At 40.4% G+C, this 18,344-nt stretch overlaps 1 protein-coding gene across 2 annotated transcripts; it reads left to right on the forward strand.

The window, feature by feature from the left end:
* The first annotated feature begins 6,000 nt into the window (after positions 1 to 6,000).
* Positions 6,001 to 17,247, forward strand: LOC119428783 (four and a half LIM domains protein 2-like). Of its 2 annotated transcripts, none has more exons than XM_037696459.1 (5): positions 6,001 to 6,159; positions 9,061 to 9,235; positions 9,397 to 9,566; positions 14,892 to 15,078; positions 16,886 to 17,247. In XM_037696459.1, exons 1-5 carry the CDS (start codon positions 6,004 to 6,006, stop codon positions 17,035 to 17,037), a joined length of 840 nt encoding a protein of 279 aa, XP_037552387.1. In that variant the 5' UTR covers positions 6,001 to 6,003; the 3' UTR covers positions 17,038 to 17,247. The 2 variants fall into 2 exon arrangements, with proteins under 2 accessions (XP_037552387.1, XP_037552386.1); XM_037696458.1 differs by having other exon boundaries at positions 6,004 to 6,159; positions 9,061 to 9,247.
* The last annotated feature ends 1,097 nt before the right edge of the window (positions 17,248 to 18,344 follow it).

Below are 18,344 nucleotides of genomic sequence, written 5' to 3' on the forward strand. Positions count from 1 at the left end.
CAAACTAGCGCTTCCTGTTTGGGATTTCAAAATAAAAGACAAACATTTACGTTTGAATTTCTGTTAGAATTTTTATTTTTTTATTTTAAGTAATAAAATCAATTCAATATGCTATTTTTTGTAAGTTATCTGTTACCACATTTAAGTATTTTTTTTTCTTGTTGACTTTAAAATCCAGCCACCCTTTCTAAATAGATCTCACATTAGATCTTTGATTACCAGAGGTAGTAACACATTTAACTTGTCAGTGTTCCAACATATTTTTAGTTGCATGAGTATTATTTTCAGAATCAGGATCTTTATTGTCCATCCATCTATCTATCCGTTATTTTTTACCCGCTTCTTCCTATTGGTGGCGGGGGTCACTGGTGCCCATGTCCAGCTATCACCACAGTGTGCTGTATGTATCAAACGAGCCAAACAACAATTCACTCTCTCACTCTCACCTAGGGACAATTTAGAGTTACCAATCAGCCTAACATGCATGTTTTTAGTCTGTGAGAGGAAACCGGAGTACCCGGAGAAAACCCACACATGTAGGGAGAGAACAGGCAAACTCCACCCAGAAAGGCCCCTGGATCGGAATTTGAACTGGTGATCTGCTCCCTGAGAGGCAGCAGCTTTACCAGTTGTGCCATCGTACTGCCCCGATCTTTACTGTCATTGTTATAAATAATGAAAATAATAAGCAACTCACAAACCCTGTGCAGTGTTTCACAACCCTGTTCCAAATTTGTACAAATGAAGATTTAAAAAAAAATTTGTGAGATGAAATATATAAATGATGTTCTGCATCTTAGGTGTGGAGGATGAGATTAGATATAAAGGAGGCTGAGCAGTCATGGTTGTAAATTGTGAACAAAAGTGGACTAAGCACATATCCCTGAGGAGCCCCGATGTTATTTGTTACAGTGGAGGATATGTGCTGACATAATGTGTGCGATCTAACATGAAGTTCAATATTCAGTGGGATAAAGTGGCATTCAATCCTAAATAAACCAGTTTTCATGTAATTTTTTTCAAGAAAAAAGAAATGAATGAAAGTGGATTTTGTTTTATGATTCAACAAAGACGTTTTAAATATAAAGAAAAAATCGCTGCATTTTTCTGTTTGTTTAAATGTTTACAATCATCTGTTATGTTTGAACCGTTGGCGTCATTTTCTAAAATGTTCCTTACATACATGTGTTGCACGTGTTGTCGCACAGTTTCTGGCTTTTGAGCCCAAAGTAACAAGTCCCAGACTGCTTCATCAATTTTTAATTTGCAGACGACTTGGCCACCAGAGGTCAGTTCTGTTTGGAGAAGAACTGGGTACCAGTATATCCTGATGCATGCTCAAAAATCCAGGTAGAAAAATCTAACAAAGTTAAGTCAGGTCCTCGGAACCCCAATACTACTAATACTACCCCAGTACTTCTGAACTGTAGGTTGAAAACAGTCAAGAAAGTCCCCGTTTTCTTTGACACAAATTATTTGAATTCAATAAAAGAAATCTAATTGATCCGCTAAGAGTTTTATGAGTTCAAGTGCAGAGAAACTGAGTTTCTCTGTGTTGTTAAGGAGATTTACAACTCTTAAATCAGATCTACTACTGTACATTTAAACCAAGTGGCTGGCTTCTCAGAAACTATTAATGGCATTCAAACCAGACTGATGAGTTCTTTCTATCTATGTTCTTCGAGGAAGATCACCCGCTGTTGCTTAATACATTAAATTAGTCACTTGATTCAAAACATTGACATTGTAAAAGCTTTAGCTACAATTTTAACATTTTAAAACAGACATGGTTTACTTTCAACTTTTATTTTATATATATATATATATATATATAAATTGGAGCCATTAGTGGATGTTCGAGGTATTACCTATAAGCATGAAGGAGCTGAACCTGAGAAGCTTTGGTTCGTCTCTGACCTTCTTTATGTTTAAAAACTCAAACCTCATGACCAGAGGCCGGGCAGGTCAGCACCTTCCCACCATCGCAGGTCCAACTGGCTGAACCTTGGTAATCCAGTTTGAGTAACATCTGACTTCCAGGACAGAAGTCCCATTGATCCACACCCAACCTCAGGTCCCCACTTTAATGCATTTGATCAAATTCATATTTCTTTTAGTGTTCGCCTTTTTTAAAAAAAAATAAAGAAGTAATCTGATATCTTGCTCCTATCTGGATTGTTTTTCGTGTTTTCACCTGCCGTGTCAGGTTTGACCAAAATAGATTCCTCACTTGGGACAAATTGAACAACGAAAGTCCAAGTTTCATTATGACATTGGCTCCATTTCTTAATTTGATGACGGGAAATTCTTGGGAGTTTTTCTTCATTCCTTAATCCAGATTTGTTATTGGGCTGCTGATACCCAGTCACATTGCTTAAATAAGATCAGTTACTGACATAAAATCAAAATCTGTGTGAAATTGTAAACCAAAATAAACGGTTAAACCGAATTGTAACTCACTAGAAAAAAAGACCATACAAATGTATGTTGGCTTTTGGGCTATGAGTCTAAAAACCTCAAACTCTGCCGACTAATCACCTTGAACTATTCACTTTATTTAATTCAGAGAGAGAGAAAAAACATATTTTGACAAAAAAAGATTAAAAAATCAAAAAGCCAATCTGACGTGGGGATCAGCATCTTGCTGCTTCAAATATATTTGTCATGCCAAAAGATTTTTAACACAAAATTTGACCGTTTTTAAGGATCAATAATTCTCAAACATAAATCACTGTTTCTCCACATACATTTGGAGTCAGAAGTTTACATACACCCATCATACATGGATGTCCTCAACTGTGAGCGATCAACTTGATGAACTAATCCTGGATGTTTGACCACGCTTCTTCTTCTTCTTGGCAGAATTGGTAGAGTTCATTTCAACTAGATGTTTTCTTGCACCAACCTTTCTTTTAGTTTAAGTTGTTAAATTTTCAATCCAGTTGAGGTTTTGGGAACACCATTGCAGAAACTTCTACTTGACTATGGTCCAATAACAAGGTGAACGACTGTAAAGATGTGGTTTAATATGTCAACGGAGAAGAACTTTGCTGGTCTCAACTCCATTGAGCACCTTCAGGATGAGGTGGAACAGAGAAGACTTTCCAGAAGAGTGGATGGTGTTAAGAGCTATAGATGATGGACCACCTTCATATAGTCCCTCTTGGTGTGATGGTTTGCCCATTTAGTGCATCCAAGATCATTAAGCAAAACACGTTGAAGAGAACTGGGAACAAAATCAAGATTTTAACGTCTTTGATATGTTCATTTAATGTAAAAATGGACCAGACTGATGGCAAGGAGGTTTTTCAAACTCAATGACCTGCAGATGGTTTAACCTTACAGTTCATGCAATCTTTATTTATACAGATTAGTCCCATTAAGTCACGAGGACACATTTTCAAGAGAGACCTGTTTTAAACAAAAAAACACAGATGAGGTACAGACAACAATTCAAAACATCCATCCATTATCTTTTACCCGCTTCTTCCATTTTGGGTCACGGGGGTCGCCGGTGCCCATGTCCAGCAATCACTGTGCGAGGGGCGGGGTACACACTGGACAGGTCATTCAAAACATATAAAGTGAAAAGTAAATAAAAGTAGTGGTATATAACAAAATAAAAACAAGCTACATTATGAAATTAGATAAAAACACTAAAAACAGGAACATGTCTGCAATGATTTTTGCATTGAACTTGACTGTTGTTTAAAATCCCTTAGAGGTCAAAGTGGATATCTTCAGACCTTTTTGCAAGGTGTTCCAGGAAACAGGAGCAGAGTAAGAGAAGGCATTTTTGTCAAATTTGGTCTGCATTGAGGAGACACTGCAGGTAATGTTGTCTTGAGAGCGCACGCTGTAGCTGCACTGATGACGTGACATTTAGGAGGAGGTATATGGAGGCAACGGAACAAAGAGTGATTTAAGGATGAAAATGTACCAGTGGAAGGATCTGCGTGAAGTTAATGATGACCAGTTAACCAGTGAATACAGGGTGCAGTGATAGGTACAATATTTACAGCCAGCTATGAATCGTAGCACACCAAGACAGACAGCATCGAACATTTGCAAGGTGCTTGCAGGAGCATCCATGTAAATAATGTCACCCTAGTCGATGGCTGGAAGGAAAGTAGCCATTACAAGGAGTTTCCTAGCATTCAGAGTTAAACAAGATTGAGTTCTGAAAAAGAAACCCAACTTTAATTTCAATTTATTTATCAAGTTTTCGACATGAGGTTTAAAAGAGCATTAACCAAGATTCTCAAGTATTTGTAAGAATCAACAAACTCTACAGGAACACCATTCGTAAATAAGGTAGAAGGAAGAACCGCTGGTACCTACTGGCACTTCCTATTTAAAAACATAACCCCTTTGGTTTTTGTCAGCATTTAGCACCAGTTTGAGATGGAACAAATCTGACTGGATGATGTTGAATGCAGAGTGTAAAAGCTGGAAAACCTTAGCAACTGATTAGCTCGACAATAAACAACTGTATCGTCGACATAGAAATGAAGGATGCATCAGGGATGATCTGACCTACATTATTTTTGTAGCTTGTAAAGAGAGTGGGTCCTAAGATTGAGACTTGTGGTACACCATTGTTGACAGTTAAATAACTGGAAGAAGTACCATTATGTTGAACACATTGCCTCCGATCTGAGAGATAATTAGAGAACCAACCAATGGTGTGACCTGAGAAACCAATGTCTGAGAGCTTATGGCACAAGATCTCATGGTCTACAGTATCAAAAGCTTTAGACAGGTCTAAATAAAGTGCAGCACAGCAGTCCTTGGCATCCAATGCTTCAACAACACAATTAAAAACTTTCAAAGGGCTTACGGTTAAGGAGAATGTTCAGCTACTGTGTCAATATCTGTAAAATTGTCTGAATTTGACATGTTTGTCATGGCTGAGGTCACTTAGCTGTGGCGGACATCTTGAATAGGGTTGATTCCAAATGTCACCGAGTTGTACGTGTACTTCCAGGGATTGCTTTTCCTAGAGTATGCTTCTAATCGGTTCAATTTACGAGATATTTTGCTATTGCCATGGAGAAATGAATGCACACTTGCAAAATTATTGTCAGCCTTCACCTTTCAGCAATAAATATGCATACATTGCTGATAAAATGCCTACCACAAATTAATGGAAACAAATGGTTGAAACTTAACTCAGCATTTACTTGAAGCTGTAAAAGTACTCAGGAATGTCTTCGTCTTACTTGCTTTTTAAAATTTATTTATTTATTTATTTAGCTGCTTTTGTATGTTTTAATATTAGTTCACATTTAACCTGATTTATAGCAGTCTCCACCCTCCTGCCTCCAGTTTGGGTCACAGCTTGATGTAATTTAATAAAGTTGATGTATTTCAGCGTACAGTAGACGTCTCTGCTCTCAGACTGCAAGCCGGCAGCACATCAGGAGCGTCCTATTTTATTCAAAGTGAAATTTTGGTAAGTATATTTTTCCTGCTTTAAATCTGAGTTGAATATTTACAGCAATAAAAGTTAGTTCTTGGCTAATTTACTGTCGTATTATTTAGGTTCCTTTTTAGATTTTATGCATAAGCTGCTCGAGCCGCTTTAAGGAAACGTTTTCTGTTTTCTAAATATCAGTTCTGACATAAATCAGACATCCAACCTGAAAGCAGTGAGTGGAGTGATGTTGAAGACGAGGACAGTTTAATGGTTAAAGGGTTTATAGTGTGTATTGGTTTATGTGGCTAATAAGTATATGGTTTCCATGGGAACAGAGGATGTTTAGTGCTATTTTATCAATGTATCGATGTATCGTAATAACCGGTTTTACAGAAGAAACTAAAATAATTTAAAAAAAAAGTTTGACGTGTATCAAGGCAGCTTCTGCGCAATTCCAAAAATCCAGATATTGACCCTCTTGCTGCCCTTGGGTCAAAAAGAACCACAACACGTCTGTTTTTAAAACGTTGGGAAGTAACTGAGTTTTATTATGCAGATCGGAGGACTCGACAAGAAGAGTCAAAATGTCTGAGCGCTACGACTGCTGGGAGTGTAAGGACTCCCTGCTGGGGCAGAAGTACATCCTGAGGGAGGAACAGCCGTACTGCATCAAGTGCTACGAGGGACTTTTCTCCAGCATCTGCGAATTGTGCAACAAGCTCATCAGCTGCACCAGCAAGGTGATTCACCAACATCCAGCTAACAAAACTCGTTGCTTTTTCTAAGAAGTAAAGAAAATCTCTCTGTGGGCTGTACCGGTACCTTGTACAATATAAAATGTTGTTTATCCTGCAGTTAGAGGCATGTGAAGGTGAAATTGCATTTCCTTCTAAAACTCAGTGTGAATTTTGAGACTGCTGAAAATTTCTGAAGAAGCTGAAATGGATTTGTTAAAACAAAACAACAACAAAGAAAATGCAGAACACTAGCTAAAAGCTAAAAGAAGCATAACACTCCTAAAATCTAAACATAGTCAAATGCTAGCTAAAAGCAACTGGTCCTTTTTTGTCTCCAACAAAGATTTTAGTTCAGCCTCGGCAGCGCTTAAATGGGGGGTACCGCAAGGGTCCATCCTTGGTCCTCTTTTATTTTCTTTATACCTGCTGCCACTAGGTGCTATTTTCAGGAAACATAACATACCTTTTCATTTCTACGCCGACGACTGCCAAATCTACTTCCCCCTCAGACTCAACGGTACTCGCTCTATTCAACCGTTACTAGACTGCCTGGCTGACATCAGAGATTGGATGGCTTTAAATTTCTTGAGTTTCAATGAGAAGAAATCTGAAGTTATGCTGTTTCCTCCCAATGACACAATCACCAACCACGGCATCGACCTATCCGTTCTGTCACCGTTGGTGAAACAAAGAGTCACTAATCTAGAAGTGATACTTGACCCTTCTCTGAAACTCAACAATCATGTAAATATGATTGTTAAATCCTGCTTTTTCCAGCTGAGGCGACTGTCTAAGCTGAAGCCCATTTTGTCCAAAAATAACCTGGAGACAGTAATTCATGCATTCATTACATCCAGGCTCGACTATTGCAACTCACTCCTTTTTGGTATCAGTCAGACCTCCATAGCTAGACTTCAACTGGTCCAAAATGCAGCAGCCCGGTTTTTGACCAGCACAAGCAAAAGAGAGCACATTACACCTGTTTTGGCCTCCCTACACTGGCTTCCGGTTCACCTTCGAATCAAATTCAAAATACTCTTGTATGTCTATAAATCACTAAACAGCTCTGCCCCCTCCTATCTTACTGATCTGCTCCAGCCGTATGTCCCACCACGTTCTCTCAGATCAGCAGACCAGTTGCTCCTAACAGTCCCAGGAACCCGTCTCAAGCGCAGAGGTGACAGGGCCTTCTCTGTAGCAGGCCCAAGACTTTGGAATGAGTTACCTCTGCTCGTTAGACAGGCCCCCTCCCTCACAGTTTTTAAATCTCGCTTAAAAACACACTTTTATTCCCTGGCTTTCAGCACTGTGTGATCTGTGCTGAGTCTGTGTGCATCACACTGTGTTGGTCATGTTGCGGTTGTTGTTGTTATCCATTATTGTTTTTGTTGGTTTCTAATTTTGGTGTCCTGTTATGTAATCTGTTGCTGTGTGCTTGTTCTGTTTGTCCCTGTACAGCACTTTGGTGTGCTTTGTCACTGTTTAAAGTGCTATATAAATAAATTGGTATGGTATGGTAACAAAAGGCTAGCTAAAAGCCCAAATTAGCAAAAAGCTAGCTAAAAGTTACAAATAGCAAAAAGCTAGCTAAAAGTAGCAAAAAGCTAGCTAAAAGCCCAAAATAGCAAAAAGTAAGCCAAAAGTAACAAAAATCTAGCTAAAAGTCTAAAATAGCTAAAAGTTAGTTAAAAGTAGCAACAGCTAACTAAGTCTAAATTTGCAAGAAGTTAGCTAAAAGTAGGGAAAAAAAAAAAGGTAGCTAAACGTCCAAAATAGCAAAAAGCTATCTTAAAGCATCGATTATCTTTACCCGCTTCTTCCATTTTGGGTCATGGGGGTCGCCGGTGCCCATGTCCAGCAATCACTGTGCGAGGGGCGGGGTACACCCTGGACGGGTCGCAAGTCCATCACAGGGCCACATAGAGACAAACGAGACAAACAACCATTCACTCTCTCACTCACACCTAGAGACGATTTAGAGTTACCAATCAGCCTAACATGCATGTTTTTGGTCTGTGGGAGGAAACCGGAGTACCCGGAGTAATCCACGCATGCATGAAGAGAACATGCAAACTCCACCGAGAAAGGCCCCCGGACTGGGATTTGAACCAGGGACCTGCTCGCTGAGAGGCAGCAGCTCTACCAGTTGTGCCACCATGCTGCCCTATCTTAAAGTAAAAGTAGAAAAAAGCTAAAAGTAGCAAAAATCTAGCTAAAAGTCTAAAATAGGAAAAGGTTAGCTAAAAGTAAAAGTAGCAACAGCTAGCTAAAAGGCTAAATTAGCAAAAATTTAGCCAAAAGTAGAAAAATTTAGCTAAACATCCAAAATAGCAAAAAGCTATCTTAAAACCAAAAATAACAAGAGTCTAACTAAAAGCAGTAAAAGTAAAGTAATAGCAGCAAAAGGTTTGCTAAAATCTAAACAAGTCACTAGCTAAAAGTAGCAAAAATAAAGCAAAAGTATAATAATAAGACCAACATAAAGCCAGAATGAAGATTTCAAATAGAAGTCTTTTTTTTTTTTTTAAACAAACGAAAGAGATCTCGATGTATATCTGAGCAGAATATCTGTAAATCAAGTTAAATATTTACAATGATGTAAAAGTTACTAAACTGAAAAGTTTGGCGCCCATCTCCTGAATAAGCTGAACGTTTTGATATAAACATGGCTGAAATAAAACACATGGGGAATTACTTTAATCAAAACGGAGCGTGCAGAAAAACAAAAACGGAACAAAAGTAAATCAGTATCCACTCTAATAAACCTCATAATACCACAATCTGCAAAATTTGTCTTGTTTTAAAAAGTACTTGAAAAAAATCAGCCAAATTTTTTAAAAATAAAATAACCGATAAAGCTGTGTTGAGGACGCGTTGTGATTTTAAAGGTCTTGGTCTGTGCAGGATCTGTCCTACAAGGACCGCCACTGGCACAGCGAGTGTTTCCTGTGCAACACTTGCAGCCGATCGCTCGTCGATCGACCCTTTGCCGCCAAGAACGACCTGCTGATGTGCATAGAGTGCTACTGCACCGAGTACTCCGCTAAATGCCATGCCTGCCTGAACACCATCATGCCAGGTGAGAGAACTGGTTAAAATCTGGTTTTGAAGCCTCTGATTTTAATTAACGGTCTCGGTCTGTAAAGGCCGTGCACCGTATTGTTCGGGAAGCACCACCTCATGGTGCACTGACACGGAGGTCACGTTACAGGACAGTTTTCTGCTCCGTTTGTTCTCCAGGCACCAAGAAGATGGAGCACAAAGGCAACAGTTGGCACGAGAAGTGTTTCGTCTGCAGCAGCTGCCAGCAGCCCATCGGCACCAGGAGCTTTGTGAAGAAGGAAGGCAGCAACTACTGCCTGCCATGCTACGAGAAGCAGTTTGCTCTGAAGTGTGTTCACTGCAAGAAGGTAGGACAGAGGAAGAACATTCCTAACGTTCGTTAGACATCCCCACAATGCTATGAAAATGCAACATAGTTAGTTTTTGTGCTTGTTTGCTATGAAAGTGAATCAGTTTGAAAATGATTTTTACAGCAGAACACCAATTTAACATTGGTTTTAGGGATGCACGATATTATCGGTATAGTATCTGTATCGGCCGATATTAGCAATAACGTTAAATATCGGACATTCCATCAAAATAACACAACGATATAAAAGGCTTGTTTTAAGTTAATTTTTAATTTAAGAAATTGTCAAGTATATCTATCAATGCACTACTACCGTATTTTCCGCCTTATAAGTCACAGTTATTTGCATAATTTACACGCCCTGCGACTTATAGGCCGAAGCGACATATTTATAAACCATTTTTTTGGCTGATATGACCGTTTTCATTCATTCTGACTGAAAAATAATAATTAAGCAAGACCACTTTCAGCCCTTTGATGGCAGCAGAGTAACAGTAGCTGTATGGCATGCCGTTGTATCATGTAATAAGTAAACGTGGCTGTAATGACGAATTCAAAAAAGGTCAAGACAAAAACAACTGGACTTTATTTATTATACTTTACTTTATACTTTATTGATTTGTCTTGAACTTTTTTGAATTTACCATATCCTGGATGAATGAGAATCTTCACCAGCTATTAATGACACAATCAGCCTGCCATACATCTATTAATGACACAATCAGCCTGCCATACATCTATTAATGACACAATCAGCCTGCCACAGACCCACCTTCGTTCTGCTCGCTGCTTAGACCGACCGTCAAACCAGCTGCACTGCCCCGGCAAAATGCAGCTAATTTGACCATTAAAGTGCATTTTTTAAGCAAACGTTAGACTGACACACATTTACTATCATTTCGAGCAAATAAATAATTGTTTTTAAGTGTTAATCTTGTTAAATTCTTGTTAAAGTCCTCCCGTGAACGCTCCCGCGGCCGTCATTTGGCAGCCCATCGATTTTTGTCACAACACCGGTCCACATTTCCAGGTTGTCAGCGGTGACGCGTAATAGATGCAACGTATACGGCGAAGCGACGTATTTATGGATTTTTCCACTTTATTCGACAAATATGGACTGATGCGACTTATAGGGCAGAGCAACGTGTACGGCGGAAAATACGGTACTTATATGCTTTTCACTTGTGAACAGGTTGAGTTTATATTTGTGAAAATTTACAAACTTGCACTGTTCGAGTGTTGTCATTGTGTTGGAGAGAGTAAATTTAACATTAAAAATAATCCAAGTTGAAGTGCTACATCATTTTCAGCCCCTCTTTGGCATGGTAGCAGGCCAAACTGACAAAGACCATGTAGAATAATGTAGTATTTTAATTCCACAGCCGAGAAAGCTATGTAGTCTCTGTAAGTAGGTATACGAAAACAAAAATCAGTATTGATATCAGTTATCGGCCAAATAAGTTTTAACATATTGGCATATCGGATATTGGCCAAAAATCCCATATTGTGCATCTCTAATTGGTTTATAAGTTTTAGTCTACTTTCAGCATTCCGAGTCAAATTTTGACAGATTTCCCCCTTCCTTAACATAGATGTGTGAAGGTTGGTGTAAATAAATGCCAAGGCGCAGTTTAAAAAAAAGGCATAACGGGATAGAGGGACTCGCATGGATGATCCAGGAAACAGATGGCCAAGCAGCCAGGAGTCGGAGGAGTCGTTTTTTTTTTTTTTTCTGCTGAAAGCTGTTAAATCAGGCTGCAGTCGTCTGTTTTAATTGACAGTAAATCAGCATTAAACGGGAAAAGAGGATTACAGTCTTATAAAGTGAGATGAAATGTTAAAACAGCAGAGTTTTAGGAAAACAAAATGAGTTTTTGAACTTCAATAAACAGTAATGAAGTTTAAATATCAAATTTACCCTTGTTTATTAGCCAGTTTTTTTTTTTTTTTTTTTTACAATTTGAACTCATTATTTAGTTTTAGAAGAGTGAGACGTGAAGGCAGTTTGATCAAGTTTACCGTAAATGCCGGTCTATAGAGCGCACCTGAATATAAGCTGCACACACTTAAAACAATACGGTAATACTAATAAAATAATAATAATAATAATAATAATAAATTGTACATATATAAGCCGGGCAGCACGGTGGCGCAACTGGTAGAGCTGCTGCCTCTCAGCGAGCAGGTCCTTGGTTCAAACCCCGGTCCAGGGGCCTTTCTGGGTGGAGTTTGCATGTTCTCTCCGTGCATGCGTGGGTTTTCTCCAGGTACTCCGGTTTCCTCCCACACACCAAAAACATGCATGTTAGGCTGATTGGTAACTCTAAATTGTCCCTAGGTGTGAGTGAGAGATTGAATGGTTGTTTGTCTCGTGTGTCTCTATGTGTCCCTGTGATGGACTTGTGACCCGTCCAGGGTGTACCCCGCCCCTCGCACAGTGATTGCTGGACATGGGCACCAGCGACCCCCGTGACCCAAAATGGAATAAGCGGGTAAAGATAATGGATGGATGGACATACATAAGCCGCACTTGTGTTTAAGCTGCGAGTGTTCACGTTGTAACGAGTGGCAGCACACAGCTACTGAGAGAGATGTCCAGCTCTTGTTGTAGATCAAGAATCAACCACCAGATGGCGTTTGATAGACTTTATTTTACTGTTCAACACACACACACACACAGACAGAGTGAACCTCACTCGTCTTCATGACAACCACCTCCCTCACTCATGGTTACTCTACTGAATGGCCCAACACAAACTAACACGTAATGAACACCAACTAGGCTAAGAAGAACCGAATAATCACCGTTGAATTATCATACTAAGCTAAATGCTAAACTAGTTGAAGATGTTTTAAAATTGTCAATCTTTTTGACAGTTCAACAAAATTGCCTTTGCTATGTTTGTGGGGTCTAGCAAATTAGCTAACCTACGGTATGCTAATGGCGCACTTTCACTCGTACAACACTAGTCATGTGACTAAGATTGCGCAACACCCACACTAGTACAAACACTCATAGCAGGCTGTATACATTTCAATGGCAGCATACATTTTAGCCGTGTTTTAAGCTTGAAGAAAATTGAAATATAATAAATAAAATTGAATTACACCAGGGGGACCACACAACATTGGGCAGACCCATCTTCCTCACTTGGAAGGATTATTTTTCATCATTTTTCAAGCCAAAGACTCAGCCAAAGAAGTCTGATCGCTGGATTAGAGCAATGGGTTGAGCTGAATTTGACTGGGCGCAGACATGACGCACACACATTTCCAGTCTGTCGAAGACCTCGACGCTCCAGCCAGCGTTTCAACTGAACGTTTGTGTATTATATTCAGGTCTCTCTTGTAAATGAGTCCCCGAGGCTCAATGGGATTAACCTGTATAATCCCATAGAGCTGGAGCAGTTCGCAGCAGAGTATGACGCGGCCGGGATGAGGATCAGTTCCTCCAAATCTAAGGCCATGGTCTTGAGCCGGAAAAGGGTAGAGTGCCCTCTCCGGGTTGAAGAGGAGGTCCTGCCCCAAGTGGAGGAGTTTAAGTATCTCGGGGTCTTGTTCAAGAACGAGGGGAAAATGGAGCGTGTGATCGATAGGCTGATGGGTGCAGCATCTGCAGAGAAGCGGGCGCTGCACCGGTCTGTCGTGGTGAAGAGAGAGCTGAGTCAAAAGGCGAAGCTCTCAATTTACTGGTCGATCTACGTTCCTACCCTCATCTATGGTCATGAGCTTTGGGTTGTGACCGAAAGAACAAGATTGCGGATACTAGCGGCCAAAATTAGTCTTTTCCGCAGGGTGTCTGGGCTCTTCCTTACAGATAGGGTGAGAAGCTCGGTCATCCGGGATGGACTTGGAGTAGAGCCGCTGCTTCTCCATGTCGAGAGGAGCCAGTTGAGGTGGCTCGGGCATCTGGTTAGGATGCCTCCTGGACGAGGCTCCCTGGTGAGGTGTTCCGGACACGTCCCACCGGGAGGAGACCCAGAGGAAGACCCAGGACACGCTGGAGGGACTATGTTTCTCGGCTGGCCTGGGAACGCCTTGGGATTCCCCTGGAGGAGCTGGCCCAAGTGGCTGGGGAGAGGGAAGTCTGGGCCTCCCTACTTAAGCTGTACCCCCGCGATCCGACCCAGGATAAGCAGAAGAGAATGGCTGTATGGATGGATGGATGGATGAAAAAGGTTGAATATTTACCAAAGTCAGCCCTGTCTTCTTTTTCTGTTACGGTTAAACCATGCCATGCCACCGTACGAACATCTGGCTCACTGTGAGAGGGGGCGATGGATTGTCTGTGCAAATGATATGCGTGACGTCATGAGTGAAGATCCCCAATGGCTGTATGCCTGTTAGCCTTTAGACGATTTTTTTTTTACCTCAATTTAAATTTTATTTAAAGTATTATCTCCCTGAAATTCCTTTTAGGTATCAACAAAAAAGGTTAAATTGTGTCATCTGGACCAGTTTCTTGAAGTGAGAAACGTTTCGTCCCCCATCCAGAGGACTTCATCAGTCTACGGCCTGCCAACCAGATCTGTCCCATAAGTAGCCTTCACTGCTGTGTTTCAAGGCAACTCCTGTTGGAATCTCAGAAGAAGGCTTTTAGCACGTGCAAATAGAGCACACCCGTCCAAAACAATCATCATGTACAACAATCAAATGTTTTAGCCCAGATTTGAGATTCCAACAGTAAGTTGTCTTGAAACACAGCAGTGAAGGCTACCTATGGGACAGATCTGGTTGGCAGGCCGTAGACTGATGAAGTCCTCTGGATGGGGGACGAAACGTTTCTCACTTCAAGAAACTGGTCCAGATGACACGATTTAACCGTTTTTGTTATCTACCTGAATGATTGAGCTTACAACCCTTCTTCTTTACTGGCATAAATCAAATTGTTATCATCCACCATTTTGTGTCTGTGTGTATTTGTATGTTAGCACAATATGGCAATAACTGGTTAGATTTTAAAGAAACTTACAGACGGTAATCACTGGATGCACATCTATATCTGACATATGTTATGTCAACCTGATTCAAAATGGCTGTTGCAGCTAACTGACCTTAGCAAATACAGAAATGGATCCAACTTGATAATCAGCTACTGCAAAAAATACAGTGTGATGATAGCTAAGAGTCTAAGAGCTAAAAGATTACACAAGATTTCTTGTGCCGCTTACTTCAGGAGATGTTTCTTCCATGACTGATGTTTGAAAGTCATTTGTGTTTAAATCTTGCTGGTGAAACCCATCAGCTGAAATAAAAAAATCAAGTAGGAATGACGTGATTTTATTATTTTTTTTTGGTTTGTTTGTTTCCATCCATCTCTAAGGCCATTATCGCTGGAGGGGTGAGCTACCAGGACCAGTCATGGCACAAGGAATGCTTCGTTTGTATCGGGTGCAAGATGCAGCTGGCTGGCCAGAGATTCACCTCTCGGGATGACTTGGCCTACTGCCTCGAGTGCTTCTGCAACCTGTTCGCCAAGAAATGTGCCCACTGCACCAAACCGATCAGTGGTAAAGTTAACCTGTGCATGATTTTGAATAATACTGCCCTTTTAAACATTGCTATGCTTTTTTTTTTTTTTGACATCCTGTGAAAAGAATATGGAAACATGTTCAGATTTTAGATTTTAGTGTTGTATGATGAAGTGTGTTAGACTGGTGCAGGACATGTATGAGGACAGCAGGACAGTGGTGAGATGTGCTGTAGATGTGACAGATAGCTTCACGGTGGAGGTGGGAGTGCATCAAGGATCAGCTCTGAGCCCCTTCGTGTTTGCTCTGGTGATGGACCGACTAACAGATGAGATCAGGCAGGATTCCCTGTAGACTATGATGTTGATGATGACATTGTTATCTGTGGTGAGAACAGGGAACAGGTGGAAGAGAACTTGGAGAGGTGGAGGTATGCACTTGAAAGAAGAGGAATGAAAGTCAGCTGTAGTACATGTGTGTGAATGAGAGGGAGGCCGGTGGAACAATGAGGCTACAAGGAGCAGAGGTCACAAAGGTGCAGGACTTCAAGTACTTGGTGTCCAGTGTCTGGGAAAATGGGGAGTGTGGTAAAGAGGTGAAGAAGAGAGTCCAGGCAGGATGGAGTCGATGGAGAAAAGTTTCAGGAGTGATTTGTGACAAAAGGGTGTCAGCAAAGGTCAAAGGAAAAGTTTACAAGACAGTGGTGAGACCAGCTATGTTGTATGGTCTGGAGACAGAGACATGGACAAAAAGACAGGAGAAAGAACTGGAAGTGTCAGAAATGAAGATGTTGAGGTTCTTCTTAGGAGTGACAAGGCTGGATAAGATTAGGAATGAGATCATCAGAGGTACAGCACAGGTTGAACAACTGGGAGATAAAGTTAGAGAGGCCAGACTGAGATGGTTTGGACATGTCCAGAGGAGGGACAGTGGGCATATTGGTAGAAGAATGTTAGAAATGCAGCTGCCAGGAAAAAGAAAAAGAGGAGATCTATGGATGCAGTTAGAGAGGACATGGAGGTAGATGGAGTGAGGACAGAGTGAGATGGAGGAGGATGATTCGCTGTGGAGACCCCTGATAAAGGAAGAGCCGAAAGATAAGAAAAGAAGAAGACAGCCATTTTTGTGTTGGCTATGGTCTATTGGCTGGGATGACAATATTTCAATTGGTTTGACTTCAAATGTTAATTAGTTTTTGATGTACATTCATCTACATTTTTCTGTTTCATTAAAATTTGTCTACGAGTTAAATAATTAATTTGTTGACAGACCAGACGAAGTTTACTCTTATAGGTCATGTCAAAGTTTTAAAACCAGTTCTTTTGTAATTGGTTAGTTCTCAAAGTATAAGTTTGGGATGGATCTTAGCTTCTACCACAGTAAATTATTGAACTCTATAGAAATCGTGATAATAAAAACAGAATGTAGTCGGGTTCAGAGTCTCAGTGGGATTTGCTTCCTCATTCTTGGTTAGGAACAACTATTTCAACTTTATTGTCAAAGTCAGAAACAAAAAAATCAGTTTAAAGTTTTTAAAAATGTGTTTTCACTTTAGTTTGCATGCGGACAAGAGGTGCAGAAACAGCAGAAAATTAGTTTTTCTATATTTTTGAAGTCATTTTGATGGAGCCTAGAATAAGTCCAAATTTGACATACAGTGTCTAATATTTATGGCTGATTCAGATCTAAATTTGATTCCAACAGAATCAGACATAAATAAACAACACCTTTATTATATAGCAGACAGTTTCCAGGTCGTATGACTCCCATGTGCCCATTCACCATCAATTAAAGGGTTATTGGATTACAGAGATCATGGGACTCTCCTCTGCTGTTTCCATCTCAGGTCTTGGAGGCAGCAAGTACATCTCGTTTGATGAGCGCCAGTGGCACAACAACTGCTTCAACTGCAAAAAGTGCAACGAGTCTCTGGTTGGTCGAGGTTTCCTGACGTTCAGCGATGATATCTACTGTCCCGACTGCGGTAAAGACCTGTGAGGGACCTGCAGCAGCACGAGGGAGCAACATTGTTTTTTAATGTGACATTTGTTGCATTATTTATACCATTTATCAAACATTAATGTGCATGTAGTACTGATACGTGATACAAATATTCATACCACAATGTATTTTCCTTTAGGAATGTAAGTCCTTGTGTAATTTTTTGACAAGTTCTTACAAAAGCATGAGACGTTTTAATAGAGAGCACTGAGACGGAAATGTTCCTACTAACACTGTTTGTTTTGATCTTTCAGTTAAATGCACTTGAATTTGTGAAGCAGAAATAAACATTTTCAAATTTTTGGGTGGAACATTTAATAACCGTTCATGTGGAAACATTATGCTCAACATGAATCTAATCAAAAATCTCAAAGGAAAGTATGCTTGTAAATCATGTAAAACAAATTATGTGGAATACTGAATGTAGAACTATGGGTTGCATCTCTAAATGTGGGGACAGTGACAGGCAAAGGTAGCAAGCTGGCTGGCATGATGCAGAGAAGGAAGGTAGTTTTGTCCAAGAGACCATGTGGAAGGGCAGCAAGGCTCACAGCATTGGAACAGGATTCAAACTATTTTACCATGGTGTGGATAGAAAGAGAAATGGAGTAGGGGTGGTCCTGAAGGAGGAGTTAGTGACTAACAAATGAGATCAGGCAGGAATCCCCGTGGACTATGATGTTTGCAGATAATCTATGGTGAGAACAGGGAACAGGTGGAAGAGAACTTGGAGAGGTAGAGGTATGCACATGAAAGAAGAGGAATGAAAGTCAGCTGTAGTAAGATAGAGTACGTGTGTGTGAATGAGAGGGAGGCCGGTGGAACAGTGAGGCTACAAGGAGCCAAGGTCACAAAGGTGCAGGACTTCAAGTTAGGGGTGCACCGATTGTAGTTTTCTAGCCGATCACTGATTTCTAAAAAGCCTGACCTGCCGATTCCGATTTTGGCCAATACCGATTTTGTTTTATAAGCGACACTGTCAGGTGTTATAAGGTCACATTGTACCTTCAATTTTCCAATTTTATTTGATTGAAAAACATACCTTTGAACAATATCTTAGACACAATACAAGCTTGTTTTAACTGGCCATGAGGTAGTTCTCTGAAATACAAATGAAGTTTAGACAATTGTTGTTAAAACAAACAAAAAAAAAGATAGGTAAAATTGGTTTCTCATGCGGGCAGTACGGTGGCGCAACTGGTAGAGCTGCTGCCTCTCAGCGAGCAGGTCCATGGTTCAAACCCCGGTCCAGGGGCCTTTCTGGGTGGAGTTTGCATGTTCTCTCCGTGCATGTGTGGGCTTTC

The sequence above is a fragment of the Nematolebias whitei genome, chromosome 23 (assembly GCF_014905685.2).
Source record: "Nematolebias whitei isolate Nwh7 chromosome 23, NemWhi1, whole genome shotgun sequence".
NCBI lineage: Eukaryota > Metazoa > Chordata > Actinopteri > Cyprinodontiformes > Rivulidae > Nematolebias > Nematolebias whitei.

Coding starts and splice junctions, on each gene's coding strand:
- LOC119428783 (XM_037696458.1), top strand. CDS start 6,004: ATGTCTGAGCGCTACGACTGCTGGGAGTGTAAGGACTCCCTGCTGGGG. Junction 6,160..9,060: donor TCATCAGCTGCACCAGCAAG/GTGATTCACCAA, acceptor TGGTCTGTGCAG/GATCTGTCCTACAAGGACCG. Junction 9,248..9,396: donor CATGCCAGGTGAGAGAACTG/GTTAAAATCTGG, acceptor TTTGTTCTCCAG/GCACCAAGAAGATGGAGCAC.